We start from the raw sequence: 18,657 nt of genomic DNA on the forward strand, positions 1-18,657 counted from the left end.
CAGAAATTTACACCCAGACCATATTTCCCCACACTTTCCCGAAATACATATACCTCATGTTCTAAGTTAGTGTCATCTCCATCACACACACAAGGGCTGTCTTTAGCCAGTATATTCACAATTTTGGTAGCGGTTAACTGCTTGCTTACGAGTCTTAAATCCTGGAGAATGAAGCGACAACAACAAAATGGTTAGTGTTATCCAAATTTCTCAATTTGGCATGTGCTGCTACCTAGTTCATGTTCTCCCAAATGATACATGGGCCAAAATGTGTTAAAAATGCAAAAGCTACAATAAGCTGTAAATACGAAGGCATATATTTGTGAAAACATGCCAATATTAGGTTAAACATGCTTTCTGAAAATGTGTATATTAGGCTGCCATTGCATACAAAAACTGAAAAAATTCTATGCAATTGTATCGTATGAGAAATTTGTGCTAAAATATTGATAATTTTTCACGAGGGCTTTAAAAAAAAATAACAAAATAACAAACTGATGTGGAAATGCAGAGAATGGATGGCAGGAAAAATGAGAACCTGAGATGAACCAACACTGACAGATAACATCCGTCGTTAACAAGACCCGAAATAAATCCTTGAGATGGTGATTACTTTCAGCATCCAGAGGAAGTGCCTCATCTTCATGGTCGGTTCGTACGGAGCAACGGGATTTGGTCGACAAAAGGCCCTGAATATCTCCCAACACTTGTCAATGTAATTGATTGCGTAGACTGTTTGTTGCCGGTCGCTGAACAAGATGCCTGCAGAGGCAAACGGGGGCGGGGGGGGGGGGGGGAGAAGAGCCAGATGATGAAAAAGGCCCAAACATCTGTGCGTAAATGAAATCTGGGGAAATGTAGGAAACCAAACCAAACCAAAATGCATAGCCCACCTTTTATTTGGCAGGCGTTAGGACAGATATTCTTGACCATCAACTTGCAGAAGCACTTGAAGAGGCGGGGACTCGTATTGCTGGAGTTAAAACAGGAATTCGATATAGCAGTCACTACTGCGATATGCGGAGGAAACAGGTTTCAGAAATTCAGAAGAGATTGCATTTTAGAGTTATGTGTTGTAGGGCTGCAGTTTTTCATCAGCTAATTGGTTTGGTTATTTTTGTTTTGTTTTTTTAAAACTATGTTGACTATTTATGGATCCAAAAACAATAATTTTTTAGAAACTATCCCTCCCTAATCCAGAAGATGGGAGTTGGGCATTGCATGCGAAGGAACATCCAAACAACGTTCTAAGTTCCTATCGTGTGCAACCATTTATATAGAAGGCAATCAACAGTTTACATTAAGCAAAAGGTTTTATAATGTTCTTTGTCTTAATTCTAAGAACATATAGAATAAAGCCATACCAGTCAGTTTCAAAAGAGTCTTTATGCTTCAAACCTTGTGCCCGTTTTACTTTATTATATATATTATTTTGTGTGTCTCTGTGTGTACATGTTATATGTTGGAAGAATCAAATAAATCATTTTAAAAACTGAACTGAACATTCATTCCAATTTGTTTGCAGGGAAGTTCCATGACAAGCATTAATCCTGATTTGCTTGTGGAGTGTTTGTACATCTTCCCATTAATCATTTGCTCATTCAACACTTTTCAAGGCAATTACCTGTCACTTTCCAAAATTCTAGAAGTCTATTTTTCAGAAATGGACTTTTTTTGATGTAGGGCAACACAGCACTTTAATCTACTTTAATGGCACAATTCTAATTATCCAATATACACTTGAACCCCTCCAGCAACCTACTGACAGCCTGGAGGTGCCTTGTGTTGAGATTTTAAACTGGTGACTTTTCAGCAAACTATTCTCAGGTTCGGCGCTACCTTAGCTAATGAACTAGGCAAGCCACTTACTCAAACTCCTTATGATAGATGTGGAAGGACAAATAGATGAGATATGTCAAAAACATTCGAAGCAGCAAAGTCTCATATGGAGAGTGAATCTCTTCAAGCAATGTTTTATCTGAAAAACAAACAAAAACACTGTACTGCATACAGTGAGCAATGCAGAGGTAGAGTTCTAACTTGAGTTGTTGTTTTTTTTAGGTCAACTTGTTTTCATTCCTGACTTTAACTGAAAATCTTGGTGTGTATTTTAAGTTTTGTGTAATTAATTACAATGGTACCTTGGCTTACATACGCTTCAGGTTACATACGCTTCAGGTTACAGACTCCGCTAACCCAGAAATAGTGCTTTAGGTTAAGAACTTTGCTTCAGAATGAGAACAGAAATCGTGCTCCGGCGGCGCGGCAGCAGCTGAAGGCCCCATCAGCTAAAGTGGTGCTTCAGGTTAAGAACAGTTTCAGGTTAAGAACAGACCTCCGGAATGAATTAAGTACTTAACCCGAGGTACCACTGTATAATTATTTTAAGGTAAGACATTCTGAATACTGGCTTATGTCATGCACATAAAACAGTTATATCCCTTCCATCCAGTATGGATTACCGGCTACACTAACTGAACCATAGCAAGAGAACTGTACCAGAAGTTAAGTCATAATATGAGGCTCACCCCACGCGGTGGTGGCGTGTGCCCATTGGGACTGGTAGGGCAGAAGCAAGGGAGACCAACAGCAGGTGAAGCCAGAGCCAACGACAGGCAGGATCCAACCCACTGATTGGGACATGTGGGGTGACTCTGTGTGTGTGTGTGTACACACGCAAACCTAAGGCTTTGCTTAAACTTGGGGAGGCTTTTCCATTTACCGCCACACCATGATTTAGTGACACATGTGAACTGGGCCAATCATTGCAACTTCAACGCAAGGCGTTGGTTTCATTAAGTTGCAAATAGGCTATTTACCCACGCTTACTGATTGCTGCTCTGCCACTACTAAAATAACATGGACAGTCTATTCTATTAGGAATGCAAACCATTCAGGATCCTATCCATGTCGGCAAGCGTAAGGTTGCAGTGGTGGAATCTGCAGTCCTTTAGAAATCGCCAGAACTGAAGCTTCGTCATCAGGAAGGTGTTATCAAGAGAATGGTCATATCCTAAGCTGCTGTAGAAGGTGTAGATTCGCCTCAGTTCCGAGATATATCTCAGTACAGCAAACTCTGTCTGGAGACAAATATATATAGTTTTCTATAGAAAATCGGTAATAAAAAAGTGTAAGTATTTTGTTGTATTAAATAAGCTAGATATGTATAATAAAATATTTTTGTATTTATATACCTCATATTTATTAATATTTGCCAGTCTGACTTATTAATGAAGCTCTTTGGGGAAAGTGTTTTTCTACACATTAATTGTGTCTGTGTATTATCTTACTGTGTATTATTGTCCCTTTTGTATTCTACCTTGAAATCTCTATGATCAGTAGCAATAATTAAGACTAAAGGAGGATTTCAATGATGTGCTACGTTGAATGTTCCATCAGCTCAAGCATTTCAGTCTGCCAGACCAAATGATCTCCTGCTCCAGTGTGCTGTTCTGGGCAATTTTCTGACCCCATGCAGAGATAATTTTAAGGGGTGTTGGGGGAGAGTGGAGGGAAAGCCATATTGCACAAGCAGAGGTCCTTGTGTAGGACTTCCACCAACAGGGCTGGTGGGTGAATCCTGCCCAGACATTAAGAGATTGACAGAGAGATTGAAGGTTTACATTTCCAACACTGCATGAAGGGAAGACTCACACCTTCTAAACCAGGCATGTCCAATTCCCAAAAGACTGCAATCTACTCACAGTATAATAATGCCACCTGTGATAGAACCATTGTCATTGACAGGCAAAGTTGTGGAGCTTTTTTTTGAGGAGGTCGCTAAGGATCACACGATCAACCATGGACATTCTGCAATCAACCAGTAGATCATGATCGACTAGTTGGACATGCCTGTTCTGTACAACCTGGTATCATATTACTGATTTTGTTAAGGCAATCAAATATGGCTTTCACCCTCCATCAACTCATGGAACCTTATGGAGAGACACTTTCATTTCAGTGCCTTTTTTGGTAGGTCTAAAAACTACAACCATCAGCCTCTATTTTTCTTTCTTTTCTTTACAACTACCAAGCTGTATTTTTCTTGTACAGGTATGTTTAGTTCCTTGAAATTAAAAATCATTTTTTTAAAAAAAAATCATAAATGTAAAGCCATTTTACCTGTTTGATTTCTTCTTCCCTGTTTTCTTCTGGAAATATAGCCAACAAAGTTGATATATCTATTTCTATATTCGTTCCCAGTGCAGATGTACTATCTGGGCCATCAACAACTTTGATACTCTCTTCGCAACAGGGCAGGCGGTGGGAGGAAAGAAATCAAACTGATAATTATTTGTTACAAAAATTTAAAGAGCAACATCGGCACAAGCAGACCTGAGGACCCCGGTGGACACCTAATGGATTAATCAAGCTGCAATCTTAACCTCATTTACCTGGGAGCATGACCTATTGAATTCAACAGAACTGAGCAGGCATGGTTAGAATTGCGCTATTCAAAAATGTATAGAGCAAGTACAAATACCTGCTGGAAATGTAAAGATAAAGAATGTACCTTTTATCATATCTGGGGGTCGTGTGAGGTAATAAAAACCTTTTGGGATATGATATATAATGAACTGGGGGGAAAATGTTTAAAATATCGTTCCTTTGAAAACCAGAAGCTTTTTTATTAGGAATTATAGGTACCAAGATTCCAAAGGATCAGAAAATACTATTTATGTATGCGACAATGGCTGTACAGATGTTATTAGCCCAGAGATGGAAAGAAGAAACAATCTCGACCAGGGAAGAATGACAAACCAAGTTGATGAACTATGCTGAAATGGCAAAACTAACTGGGAAGCTCAGGAACCAAGAGGACAAGAACTTTAAAAAAGAATGGGGGTTACAATTTATTTAAGAGACCATTGTAAGCAAATGGAAACATGAGCTTTTAAAGTAACAAATACTATGGATAAACGAGATGGACAAAAATGTGGAGAACGGATTGATATGCAGTTGTAAGCGTTGAAATTAGGACCCATGGAGAGGATGGAGTCTTGAGATTCAGAGAAATCTTGGTTGCATTATTTTCAGGTAAATGAAATGTTTAAAAAGGATTTTAAAGAGAGTGGATATGCAGAAAAAGAATTGAAATTTCAAACAGAGATAATAAATAATGATTATAAAATATTGTAAAAAATGTATAAAATGTTGGAATGGCAAACGAAGGATGAGGAAGTAAAGTCGGTTATGATACACTGGGCCAGAGATTTTGGATATAATATACAATTGGATGACTGGCAGAAAGTATGGAATGAAAATATAAAATTTACAGCATGTACTGCGTTAAAGGAAAATATTATGAAAATGGTATACAGATGGTACATTACACCGGTTAAGTTAGCAAAAATGTTTAAAACATCTAATAAGTGTTGGAAATGTAAAGAAAAAGAAGGATCATATGTGGTGGGAGTGTAAGAAAGTGAAGGGTTTCTGGGAAATGATATATAATGAGTTGAAGAAAATGTTGAAATATACATTTGTAAAGAAACCAGAAGCCTTCCTGTTAGGAATAACAGGAAGAGAGATAAATAGAAGTGACCATAAACTTTTTCAATACGCAGTAACAGCAGCAAGAATACTAATGGCCCAAAAATGGAAACAGGAGGAATTACCGACTCTTGAAGAATGGAGGATGAAACTCATAGACTATGCAGAATTGGATAAATTAACTGGGAAGATAAGATATCAACGGGACCACAGGTTCATCGAGGACTGGGGAAAATTTGCAGAATATCTGAAAAGTATATGTGACGAACAAACAACGCTAGTGGGATTTAAAGAGGCTTTGTGAAAGTTAGAGGAGTATTGTTAAACAGAAATAGGACAGTAAGAGTAATATTAAAATGCAATATTAAATTTAGAAAATGTGTAAAAATGGGAAAATATGGATGACTGGCAGAGAAGCTGATGGAAGTCCAAAAAGTTGAAATTTGTGAAAATTGTTTGATTTGTTGAATTTGTATAATGGAAAACTTAATTAAAATTATTATTTTTTTTAAAAAAAAGAGATTCAGAGAAATCTCTTTGTATGGATTTGTGATTGATTTTGTTGTAAATTTATATTTGAAAAATCAAATAAGAATGATTTTGAAAAGAAAGAAAAAGGATTGCGCTATTAACCTTTCTCGAGTTGACGTTGTGTTGCCTGTGTTCACCAGTGGCGTGTGGTCAGTGGACATGGGGGACAAGGCAAGCCCCCTAAATGTTCCCCTAGCATCTCCTTCCCAAAGCCCGGGAAGCTTCTGTCTGGCTTAGGGAGGGAGGTGCGAGGCTCATGCCTGCAACACCCCCCGTAATTGCCCTCGTAAGCTGGCGCCTCTGTTCCTAACTGTTCCCCTAAGAAAAAATTCACCACACGACACTGGTGTCCGCCATAATTCTACTCCACACATACGATACTGAAATCCTCACAAAAATGTGCATTTCTAAACATATTCACTCTCATAAAATACATTTTTTAAATGCATTTTAACTCCAGCTGCCCTCACTTTAGTCCAGGTGCGAGGGGCCTTTAGTCTTCTAGATGTTGCTGAACTGCTGCTCCCATCATTCATGGCCGTTGGCCATGCTTACTGGCGCTGTGGGGAGTTGTAGTTCAGCAACTTCTTGGAGGGTCCAAGGTGCTACACACCCAAATTACTTTCCGCCACACTTCAGGCTCCTCACCAGCGCCAAAGGGACTCGTCGTCCGAATGCCACTCAGATCTTGGTTATTCATGATGTCAATTTGAAAAGATGGATATTCTGCCATATGGTCATCGATAAATTCGCCTTCATAGACACGGCCATTCTTGAACACAAGCTTACCCTGAAGGGGGGGGGAAAGGGAAATTTATGTCCCCAATGGCAGAGATAAAAACAGGCCAACTACACACCAGTTAGCATCATTGTAGGCAGGATTCTGTGGGCCACACTGCATTGCAACAGAATGCTGAGAACTAGCTATTGATGGATAGATATAGAGGCTTTTGCCAATGCTCTATTTAACCCTTTATTCTGCAGCAACACTTGTTTTACAGTTCCAGTGAGGAGGCTGAGGTTTCATGCCATGTTTCTGAGCTCTCCATACCCCAAATCTTACCATGCCTTGCTTCTTATTGTGAACCCACTGCCCATCATACATTGCTCCGCTGGCAAAGAAGAACTTCCCGTGTCCATGGCGGTCCCCATTGACGAAATCTCCCACGTATTCATTCCTTAGGGGGTATTGTGATCCAGGTATTCTCTTCAGATACCAAGTGTGGGTACCATAGCCGTGCTGAAAAAGATTTTTAAAAAACCAACTCTCAGCGAGTGCACTAGAATTATAACAACAACAACAACAACAACAACAACAACAATAATAATAATAATAATAATAATAATAATAATTTATTATTTATACCCCGCCCATCTGGCTGAGTTTCCCCAGCCACTCTGGGCGGCTCCCAATCAAGTGTTAAAAGCAGTACAGCGTTAAATATTAAAAACTTCCCTGAACAGGGCTGCCTTAAGATGTCTTCTGAATGTTAGGTAGTTGTTTATCTCTTTGACATCTGATGGGAGGGCGTTCCACAGGGTGGGCGCCACTACCGAGAAGGCCCTCTGTCTGGTTCCCTGTAGCCTCACTTCTCGCAATGAGGGAACCGCCAGAAGGCCCTCGGCGCTGGATCTCAGTGTCCAGCCTGAACGATGGGAGTGGAGAGGCTCCTTCAGGTATACTGGACCGAGGCTGTTTAGGGCTTTAAAGGTCAGCACCAACACTTTGAATTGTGCTCGGAAACGTACTGGGAGCCAATGCTTAGGTGAATTAGGTGAACAACACCAAGGAGCACTGTGGAACAGATTATCTGTTGCATTGCAACATTGCTTCAAGAACTCCTTTGGTTGAAGTAATGATGTCCCAACTTCCCAAGAATTCCCAACTTAACCAGAGAATATGGTAGAAGCTAGATGAGGAACGTCAAGATGCCGCTGGACTCCAAATCCCATCAGTCCAAGCCAACATGGCCAATGGTCCATGGATGATTGGAACTGGGGTCAAAGAACATCAGGAAAGCCAGAAGTTCCCTATCCCTGATTTAGAGTGTGTCAGTTAGGAGCATTCCTGGTTTCTGTAAAATTCCACTTAAGAAAGATGGCTGCTCTCCATATAGACCAGGGTTTTCCAGACCTAGGTCTCCAGCTGTTTTTGAACTACAACTCCCATCATTTCCAGCTAGCAGAACCAGTGGTCAGGGATGATGGGAACTGTAGTCCAAAAACAGCTGGAGAGCCAAGTTTTGGAAACCCTAATATATGGACCATGCATGAGTTACACGTCTAAAAGTGGGGTGCAATTTAACAAGGTTGATCCTTGCGAAATTATTAGCCATGGCGATCACGAGTAGCTTTCACAAATATGTTAATGAGAGCTTTACTTCTATCACCAATTGCTGCTTCAGGAGGTAACTGGGTGCAGAAGAAAGAGATGGATCTCCTACCCCTCCACACTGCAGGCTAATGGAAATTGCCCTCCCATGGAGAGGATTTAAAAACAAAACCCTGATGTGGCTCCAAGTCACACAATTAATCTAATGTTTACTTGAGTCCTATCTGTACCACTTTTAAAAATATTTTACTTTTTACCAACCACCAAAATACAAACAGTGAAACCCCCCCGGGCGGCTGATACATGGGGTATACATATTCAATAATATACATATTCAATAATATTCAATAATAACATATTCAAATCAACCATATGTACACTTCTATATACCTTAACACTCCTCCCTCCACAAGGTTTATTTAACTTTTAACATTTTAATGCCCCAAATTGTTCAAACCTACCCAAATAATTCAATATCTTCTCAAACCAATCCTCCTCTTTCTCACTGACCTTAAGCCCTTTCATTCTGTGTATCTTCACAGTCAGGTATTCTAAAATTATAATATTATTCAGTTTTTTCCTCCATTGGTTCACCCCTAACTCTTCTGCATTTTCCCAATTACTCGCTATAACCTGTCTGGCTGCAATTACCATCAATTTTACCCATTTACATTCCTCTTTGGTTTTTAACTCGGTACTACTCAGGGTAATAAGAACCATTAATCTGGTTATTTCCACATTCCTTCCCACAATTCCACACAAAAAAAATAACCTGTACCACTTTAACATCCAAGTACGGTAGTTCAGCCCTACCTGTATGCCATTAACCCACTGCCCAGTATATTCCTGATTCGTCGTGAGCCACCTCATCCGCCCTTCTCCATGACGCATGTCCCTCTCCCACTGGCCTTCATAGATATTTCCAGATTTATAACTAGGAAGGAAACAAACGCACAAGGAAAGCAGAGTGGCAATCCCAGCGAATATTGTTTCAAAATAGACTGACATTTCATAAAGTCATTTCTGGATGATGTGAAGTCATTTCCCCAAGATGTGATGCAGCTACTAGCAGATGGCTTTAAAAGGGGGAAAGAGAAAATTACAGTGGAGGAGAAGTATATTACCCATAAAAGCTGAACGGAACCTCCATGTTTATAGGAAGTCTACCTTGGAAGATCACTAGATTCACTCCCAATGCAAACAGCAACCTTGGAGGAGTAATTTTCATTGCAGCAAGGAAGAAAAGGTTAAATACTCCCTCCTCACCTGCTTCAATCCCGATAATTACTGCTCCCCTCAATCAGTAGCTGCTACAGTATATGCATTTTTTTTTTAAAAAGTGCATATAAAATGAAAAGCTTCCCAAGATGCCACCTTCCCAAACTCTGATGGGTTTTCAAAGGTGGGAGAGAGGTCTCCAGTATTATTTTTTCATTAGTCCTTGGCTACCCACAGTATTTTAGATAGCCCAACCAAATGCATAACACCATATTTGACAGTTAGCGCATTTCAACTTGATTCACGTTTAGGATACCTAATATGTAATTGCGGGATACTGACTGATAAGCTCAGCTTGGAATGAGGATACTATGAATTCTGCTCAGCCATGAACCTCGCTTTTGGCAAATCTTAGGCCAAATCACAAGTTGCCTTGGTGGTATGTTTAAGACTGGTCATCATTCTACGTTAAACAAACAAACAAAATCCAGTTGGAAGGGCCAATATGGCTGGTTTCTGTTAACATAAATGTGTGGCCCATCGTAAATACAGTGGTACCTCTGGTTAAGAACTTAATTCGTTCCGGAGGTCTGTTCTTAACCTGAAACTGTTCTTAACCTGAAGCACCACTTTAGCTAATGGGGCCTCCCGCTGCTGCTGCACCACTACTGCGTGGTTTCTGTTCTCATCCTGAAGCAAAGTTCTTAACTCAAGGTACTATTTCTGGGTTAGCGGAGTCTGTAAACTGAAGCGTCTGTAACCCGAGGTACCACTATATATTGTTTTGAACATGCAATCATGATAATATGTGGTTTGGTCCTCAATCTCTCAATTTAGCCTACCTCACAGGGCTGTTATGAGGACATAACAGGGAAAACCAACAGAGGGTGCCTTGGCTTCCTTGATGAAATTGTGAGTTTCCTGCAGATTTGTGTCCTGATAATATGTGTCCAAAGAACTGATGAATCAGAAAGGTTCTAAAACTTACCATCTTATTCCCCATCCACTTTTTACATTGTATACGAAGTCACCTTCATACCAGGACGAACCTTCCTTGTTGTAATAAATGGTGCCCTGAAAGCACATCATACAAGCGCATTAATCAACCAGTGCCTAAACATTTGCATGTACTAAGGTAAAGTGTGCATTATAAATCCATGAAAATGACACCCAAAAGCTCATTATACTGTATGCATGTCAGGGAAAAAATGCATACAAAAAAGTGCAGGTTAGGAGAAAACAGCATTAAAATGGTCATGATTTTTCAGGAGGACTGAAAACTAATGTGGAAATATGGAGAACCAAAGGCTGGGAAAAACTGAGAAACCAAAACAGTTAGATTTGCCAAATTTCAAAACCAGCTTGTGAGGTAGTGGTGTTGGGAGGAAGCATGTTGGAATGGAAATCAGTCATGCAAATATAATTAGTACTGACCCTTGTTGTTGTCTACGGACAATATGAAACTGATTACCATTTCCGTATTTGCATTTCCTTTGCACTAAAATTAATGGAATTGGGGTGGAAGCGTATTAATTATTTAAAATTCAGCCACAGTGGACAGCAAGAAGAATAACATTTTTTTTTTGTCTAAAGACGACATGCAGCAGAATGGAGATTGTGCTACATTTGACTGACACGGGTCAGAATGGAAACCATGTCATCTTGCTTCCTTACACCTGGCACACATTCATTGGAGCTCGGCTGCCATAATTACCATAATTAACCTACCATAATTAAAAGGTAAGTCTCCCTAACAGGGCGCCTAGAAGAGGCCGAGACCCCCCTCAAGTCTGGATCCGGCCCGGTTTTGTTTGCTTTTTAACTATGACACCAATAGCAAAGTAGAAAACTCACAAAGAGTGAAAGGAGGACTGCTATCAGTCACCTTGTCATCACCATCATTTTTAATTTGTATACTGTCTTTCTATCTTACAATACTCAAGGCAGTTTACAAGCTGAAGAAACAAAAAATGGACATCTTATAACAATCTAATGCAATACAAAAATATGATAATAAAACATAACTTTAAAATAGGTAACCTATATCAAAAAAGTAACATTCAACAATCACTAGAATAGTATTAAATAATAACAACAACAACAATAACAATGACAACAACAACAACATATAAAAGTTAAACAGAAATCCACTCAGCAGTTATAATAACTAATTTCTAAACTATAATCAATAAAACAACGGCAAGACACAGTACATAAAATAATACAATACAAATTGAGAAGCAGAGACTAGAGGATGGGGCAAGGCAGGTGGAAGGAGGCCTTGCCTGATGGAGTCTCTCCCCTTTCAGGCAACTCAGCAAATCTTAAATCTGTGTCTAGACTTGGTAGCAGCTCTGAGCACAGGACAGGCGAGATCTTCCTGCCCCAGATTGCCCCAGCCATGCAGGTGATGCTTCAGCCATGATGCTTTACTTACCTTGCCATGCCTTTTGCCTTCGACCCACTGGCCGATATACGAAACAGGGTAGGTGCCACACTTGTACATGCCAAAGCCATGCCTGATCCCGCTCTTTACCTCTCCGTCATAGACGCTGCCATCCGGCCAGGTGTAACTGCCATGATGCATTTGTAGGTTCTTCACAAAGTTTCCCTAGAGAGAGGGGTGAGGGGAGGGACAAAAGAGATTCACAGCTAGAACAAGAGATCTCTTGTTTTACCTGGAAATTTATGCATTATTCCTTTTCATAAAAATATTGAAAAGTATGGTTTATTAAGCCCAGGCTCTCGGTTTATCACTACAAACAAGCACAGACATATACGAATATGGAAATTATCCTTGTGCCAAGATTCTAAGACATGTACTTGCAAGTTAAGGTAGTTGTAATGATGCTCCGTTTAACACGACACTTTACCTCATACTTCACTCCATCAGCCCATGTGTATGTTCCTTGTCCATGCATGAGGCCTTCAGAAAACATGCCCTTCAAAATGAAATACATTTCAATCAATCAGTCAGTCAGTCAGTCAGTCAGTCAGTCAGTGTTTATTACAGCCAAAGGCCAGCATATTTAAACCAGAATTTCTGCATAATTCTCTACATAAACAATAAAAACAATCAATTTGGGGTTAACAATCAATATACTATTTAAAGGTAAAGGTAAAGGTACCCCTGCCCGTACGGGCCAGTCTTGACAGACTCTGGGGTTGTGCGCCCATCTCACTTAAGAGGCCAGGGGCCAGCGCTGTCCGGAGACACTTCCGGGTCACGTGGCCAGCGTGACATTGCTGCTCTGGCCAGAGCCAGAGCCGCACACGGAAACGCCGTTTACCTTCCCGCTGGTAAGCGATCCCTATTTATCTACTTGCACCCGGGGGTGCTTTCGAACTGCTAGGTTGGCAGGCGCTGGGACCGAGCAGCGGGAGCGCACCCCGCCGCAGGGATTCGAACCGCCGACCTTTCGATCGGCAAGCAAGTGTACTTAAAATACGTATCTAGAGAAATAAAACACCATAAAAGCTTAAAAGATTTAGCTAAGAATTATAGCAGTTTGTGGTGATTTATATAGCTGTGTTTTGTCAACTTCCAAACAACAAAACAGTAGGAAAATAGGGATATCTAAGCACCTGAAAGAGAATTTCCGGGGCGGGGGGGGGGGGGGCTGAGAAACAGTCCTGTCTGAAACCCTGGAGAGAGATTGTATTATATTGTAAACAGCTCTATGATCCTCAGATGGAGGGCGGTATAGAAATACTATTTTAACACTTGCCTTCCTACAAAGAATCCTGGGAACTGTAGTTTTTTAGTGCTGGGGATTGTTTGGAGACTCTTAACAAACTAGAGTTCCCAGGATTCTTTGGAGGAAGATGTGAGTGTTAAAATAGCATAAGAGTTCTTTAAAGGTATGGTGTGGACATGACCTTAACTCACAATTGCTGCCTGAGGGGCAACTTAAATCTAGAGTCTAACACTAGCAGCTTCTTGGTAATTACACCACTACAGCCACGGAGTAGTAAAAGCAATAATCTGAGCCTAGCTCAACCCCCCCCCCAAAAAAAAAATAATACATACAGAGCCCACCATCAAAAGTACTCACCTTGTATACATTGCCTCCTTGAAAACGAGCTGTTCCTTCTCCCTCATATAACCCACAGATTTTTTCTCCTTCGTAGCTACAAGGGGGGGAAATACTTAAGATTAAAATTAACTGGTATTGAATAAATCCATATAATGAGCAGACAAAATAATTTCGAGCATGAAATAGAAGCATTAATCTATATCAAATTGTAAAACAAACTTTCTCACCAGGGTATATCAGTGGTGGAGAAAGTGTAACTAGTAAAGTTTTCACCTAAATGCAGTTAGTTAGTTACTTACACACACACACACACACACACGCGCACACACACGACCCCTTTAAATAGTGGGTTGTTTTTTTACTCTTTGGGGGTTCAGCAACAAGTTGTGGTATTCTGCAGAAGGGCAGCCCACTCTCCCTGCTTCCCCAATAAAGGAAAAAAATGGAGCAAAAACAGAGAATGAGTAATTTATTTTAACATCTACAGATTCAAAGATAAAACTTGGTACTAATTATTCATTCTAACATCACTGAAGTCTTGGAGGTGTAAGGTTGCAAAATGGAACCCCCAACAGTTGCAGGGATGAAAAATATTTCCTTAGAGCATTAAGGTAAGCAAAAGATACAACAACTCTCACTCAGAAACCAGCACAGAGTCATCTAATTAAATGACTCCCAACCTTGAAGTAGGCACGATCATTTTATATTTGTCTGAAATTTACAAATTGCCCTGAGCCCTTGGATTAAAGTAGGGTAGGATTTGCCATGCATCTGGGATTTCAAAGGCAGAATTGACATCTGGGGGGAATTTCTGAAATGTGGTGTCCTGGTTTTTTAATTTTTGAAATATGGCAACCCTAAAGTTGGGGATATATTAGCAAATAAACTAAAAATACATATACAGTGGTACCTCGGGTTAAGTACTTAATTCGTTCCGGAGGTCTGTTCTTAACCTGAAACTGTTCTTAACCTGAAGCACCAGGGCCTCCTGCTGCTGCCAGAGCACGATTTCTGTTCTCATCCTGAAGCAAAGTTCTTAACCTGAGATACTATTTCTGGGTTAGCAGACTCTGTAACCTGAAGCGCATATAACCTGAAGTGTATGCAACCTGAAGCGTATGTAACCTAAGGTACCACAGTATTATAATTATTATAATTACCTTGCTCTGTTTACACTCCCAGAAAGAAGAGGACACAGCCTCTAATTAGCTAGTAAATTGCAAGATCGCATCTTCAATGCCATGTAAACCATCTTTATAGTACTTTAACAGTCATACCCCCACCAAAGAATCCTGGGAAATGTAGTTTGCTAAGGGTGCAAAGTGTTGTTAGGTAGGACACCCCTCATAGAGCTATATTTCCCAGGATGTTTTGAAGGAGCTATTAAAGTAGTATGAGAGTTCTTTAAATGTATGCCTTTGCCATGAACTTGATAAATTTAACCTTAGGTACTAGCCACACAGGCACACGGGTGGCGCTGTGGGTTAAACCACAGAACGAGCCTAGGGCTTGCCGATTAGAAGGTCGGCGGTTCAAATCCCTACAACGGGGTGAGCTCCTGTTGCTCGGTCCCTGCTCCTGCCAACCTAGCAGTTCGAAAGCACGAAATGCAAGTAGATAAATAGGTACCAATCCAGAGGGAAGGTAAACGGCGTTTCCGTGTGCTGCTCTGGTTCGCCAGAAGTGGCTTAGTCATGCTAGCCACATGACCCGGAAGCTGTACGCCGGCTCCCTCGGCCAGTAAAGCGAGATGAGCACCGCAACCCCAGAGTCGTCCATGACTGGACCTAATGGTCAGGGGTCCCTTTACCTTTACCTTTACCAGCCACACATAGATAGTCTAAATCCTCAATCCTTCTAGTTTACCTTTCAACGATGAGCTGAGTCAGAATCGGCTCCTCATACTCAATGGGTTCTGGGGGTGGAAGGGCCACTGCTTCTTTCACCTCTTCTTGGGGAACTGTTTGGGCTGCTGCCTGTTCATCCACTTGATTTAAAGCCGGTGGGATGTTCTGTACAGAAGTAGCAGGTTCTACTGAGGGCTCGTGTGCGGGAGGAGGAGGCAAAGACTTTTCTCCTTTCTTACTGTCTCTCTTCTTTTCTTTACCCATCGCAGCTGAATTCTACCAAAATCAGGACTCCCTAGATATCTTGCCTCCTTCACTTTTCAAACTTTACAAATCCTGTAAAGGGAGAGAGGGGATATATATATATATATATATATATATATATATATATATTCTGTTGATAAACATGCCTGATGATAGCTTCCTCTACCTGAGTCCAACAAAACAATCACACTCTTAAGCCCCTGGTGAACAAGGAAGTTGAAGTACAGCTTGCCATCAGCCAACACCAGGGATAGGCAAACTCGGCCCTCCAGATGTTTTGGGACTACAACTCCCATCACCCCTACCTAATAGGACTAGTGGTCAGGGATGATGGGAATTATAGTCTCAAAACATCTGGAGGGCCGAGTTTGCCTATGCCTGGCCAACACCAAGGGAAGCATTGCCTTATCATGGGATGGAGCATCACTGCACTAGGAAACAAGAGCTTAACACACTAATCTTAAAACAACAGTGTAAGTCAAGAGACAGAGGCTATGATCCAGCTGTCCCTACCACTCTACAAGGTGGCATTTACATGGGAAGAGGGTTATCAGAAGAGGTATCAAGGGCAATAAAAAAAATTAAGGAAGGTTAAAACAGAGCTCTAAGAATAGAGGGCCTGTCAGCCACTTACTATAGGATTTCCTTGTTTTAATTCAGACAATAACTGAAGTCATAAATAACATTCTTCACATAGGATTGCTACCGGAATTCAGGGAAGGAGGCAAAAATCATCATTTTTTGCCAAACCAGACAAGGCTCCTGCCCTTTTGATTTTGTATAAGTCCATTTCATGCTTAAGTAATGAACATAAAGTGTGTTCATTTTAGTGGGAAAAATAAAAATGAACACACATATGCAATGTGGTTAAGCAGGCTTCTGTTTGATAGGGAAATGGCTTTTTGGAAAGGAGTCAAATCCTCTCCAGTTGAGTTCACTCATGCCACAACACAGGTGTTTTTGTGTCCGTCCCCCCCAATTGTTGCTCTGTGGCTTTTTTGGCAGCATAGAACACAGTTGACCATATAGAGGTGCCTCAAGATGAGAGCTTATTGTGTGAACAGTGTCCTCATGATATTATTATTATTATTATTATTATTATTATTATTATTATTTGCAGCATCCACACGCAAAATAGCCAGTCCATATCCCACTCCCTTCAGATTTATCTTTCCTGGGAAAATCCAGTTTAAACACACACACACACACCCCTACACACCTGTTGTGCTCTGACCCATTTACAGCAACTGAACAAACCTTCTCCAACATCAAGCTCCCTTCTGGAAGCACGCTGGATCTAGTCCCTTAGTAATGGCATTTTTTAAAAAAAGCTTTTTTATATAAAAAAAACTATTTTAAAAAAGGATTTTATTTAAAAAATAAATTGCAGTCCACATATTTGGAAGACGCAAAAATTCTTCAGGCTGGGGCTGCTCAAAAGTACCTCCCTCAGACTTGGATGGGGCTGTTGGTGTCCATCGCTTACTCACACAAGCAAAAGGACAGAGAATTTCTAGCCTCCAACCTCCAGCAGAAACTCTCTGCAGAGAGATTTAAGTAGCAACAACAGCAGCAGCGGTTGCAGCGTCTTAATCCCGGACAGTTACCATAGTAACCACTCTCAAGGCGGGAGGGGGGAGAGGAGAGTATTTATTCCTCTTAAAGGGACCATCACCTATTAGCCTATTGCCACAGTCTCCTTAACAACAACAAAAAAGCTCTATGCCAGTGGTGGGGGTGCCCAAACGGGCACTGATGGGGCAGAAGGAAGAGAAACCAACAGTGGGTGGAGGGAAAGCCAATTATTGGTTGTGCCCCAGCTTTGTCCCCATTTTCCTCTCGGTTCAATTCTGTTAAAGGCCACATCCACACCACACATTTAAAACGCTATGATACCACTTTAAACAGTCATGGCTTCACCCTGCAAAGGATTCTGGGAGATGTAGTTTGTTAAGGGTTCTGAGAGTCCTTAGGAGACCCCCATTCCCCTCACAGAGTTACAAGTCTGAGAGTTTCCTGTGAAGTGCGAATGACTGTAAATCCACTCTGAGAATTGTTGCTCTGGGAGGGAAATAGGGGGCCTCTTAACAACCTTTAGAACTCGTAACAAACTACATCTCCCAAGAACCTTTGGGGCAAGCCATGACTGTTTAAAGCTTTAAATATACAGTGGTACCTCGGGTTAAGTTCTTAATTCGTTCCAGAGGTCTGTTCTTAACCTAAAACTGTTCTCATCTTGAAGCAAAGTTCTTAACCCGAGGTACTATTTTTGGGTTAGTGGAGTCTGTAACCTGAAGCGTATGTAACCTGAAGAATATGTAACCCGAGGTACCACTGTATTCTGGAGATATTGGGATGGAAATTGTATCTTGCACTCTATGTTTATCACCCTCTGCAACCCTGAAGTCCAGAAAATGTTGACATTGTAAAGCATTTACCAAGGCCACAAGCTCCCCGAGTGGAAGCCATGGTGCCAAGTGTTAATGTGCAGAATAATATATTTGAGATTATAATTTCAATATCTGCTCCAGTAACTAGTACCTGAGAAAAAACTGGAGACCTCTTTCAGTGGACCAATCTTTTCGAGGTGTGTGTGAAACTATAAACTTGTGAATTACACACTGCTGCTTTTCAGATAGCTGAAAATTGTACAAGTTGAAGATTTATTATTTTCTTACCCCAGCCCAAGTTAATCTCATAATGTTCTATTCATTCACACCGGCAAAGAATAGCATTTCCTGTCTTGCCTTACTTGCTTCATAAATTGAGATTTAGCTACCCTAGCCTCCTTTTGGCATTTCAATTAAGCTCAACCGTTCGCACATATACTTTTTATTAAATTTATATCCCACCCCAAAGAAGCTAAAGGTGGCAAACACTCAGGCAATAAAACAATTAGAACAGGGGTCAGCAAACTTTTTCAGCAGGGGGCTGG

At 40.8% G+C, this 18,657-nt stretch overlaps 1 protein-coding gene across 5 annotated transcripts in view; it reads right to left on the reverse strand.

Moving 5' to 3' along the window:
- Window positions 1-17,585, reverse strand: part of RSPH10B (radial spoke head 10 homolog B) — a 28,258-nt gene extending 10,673 nt beyond the window's left edge. Inside the window, exons 1-16 of one of the 5 annotated variants that reach the window (XM_079953730.1) lie at window positions 17,213-17,585; window positions 15,478-15,794; window positions 13,630-13,705; window positions 12,448-12,516; window positions 12,012-12,185; window positions 11,046-11,072; window positions 10,563-10,648; window positions 9,170-9,290; window positions 7,088-7,264; window positions 6,673-6,814; window positions 4,123-4,244; window positions 2,891-3,080; window positions 1,870-1,978; window positions 894-973; window positions 614-762; window positions 54-161 (exon numbers count right to left, since the gene is read on the reverse strand). In XM_079953730.1, coding sequence (XP_079809856.1) covers window positions 54-161; window positions 614-762; window positions 894-973; window positions 1,870-1,978; window positions 2,891-3,080; window positions 4,123-4,244; window positions 6,673-6,814; window positions 7,088-7,264; window positions 9,170-9,290; window positions 10,563-10,648; window positions 11,046-11,072; window positions 12,012-12,185; window positions 12,448-12,516; window positions 13,630-13,705; window positions 15,478-15,722 — 1,875 coding nt within the window. In that variant the 5' untranslated portion in view covers window positions 15,723-15,794; window positions 17,213-17,585. Of the gene's footprint in view, window positions 1-53; window positions 162-613; window positions 763-893; window positions 974-1,869; window positions 1,979-2,890; window positions 3,081-4,122; window positions 4,245-6,672; window positions 6,815-7,087; window positions 7,265-9,169; window positions 9,291-10,562; window positions 10,649-11,045; window positions 11,073-12,011; window positions 12,186-12,447; window positions 12,517-13,629; window positions 13,706-15,477; window positions 15,795-16,979 lie in introns of all 5 variants that reach the window. The other 4 variants (XM_079953732.1, XM_079953729.1, XM_079953733.1 and 1 more) reach the window with 4 other exon arrangements.
- Between the last annotated feature and the right edge of the window lie 1,072 nt (window positions 17,586-18,657).

Source organism: Podarcis cretensis (assembly GCF_951804945.1).
Source record: "Podarcis cretensis genome assembly, chromosome: 14".
NCBI lineage: Eukaryota > Metazoa > Chordata > Lepidosauria > Squamata > Lacertidae > Podarcis > Podarcis cretensis.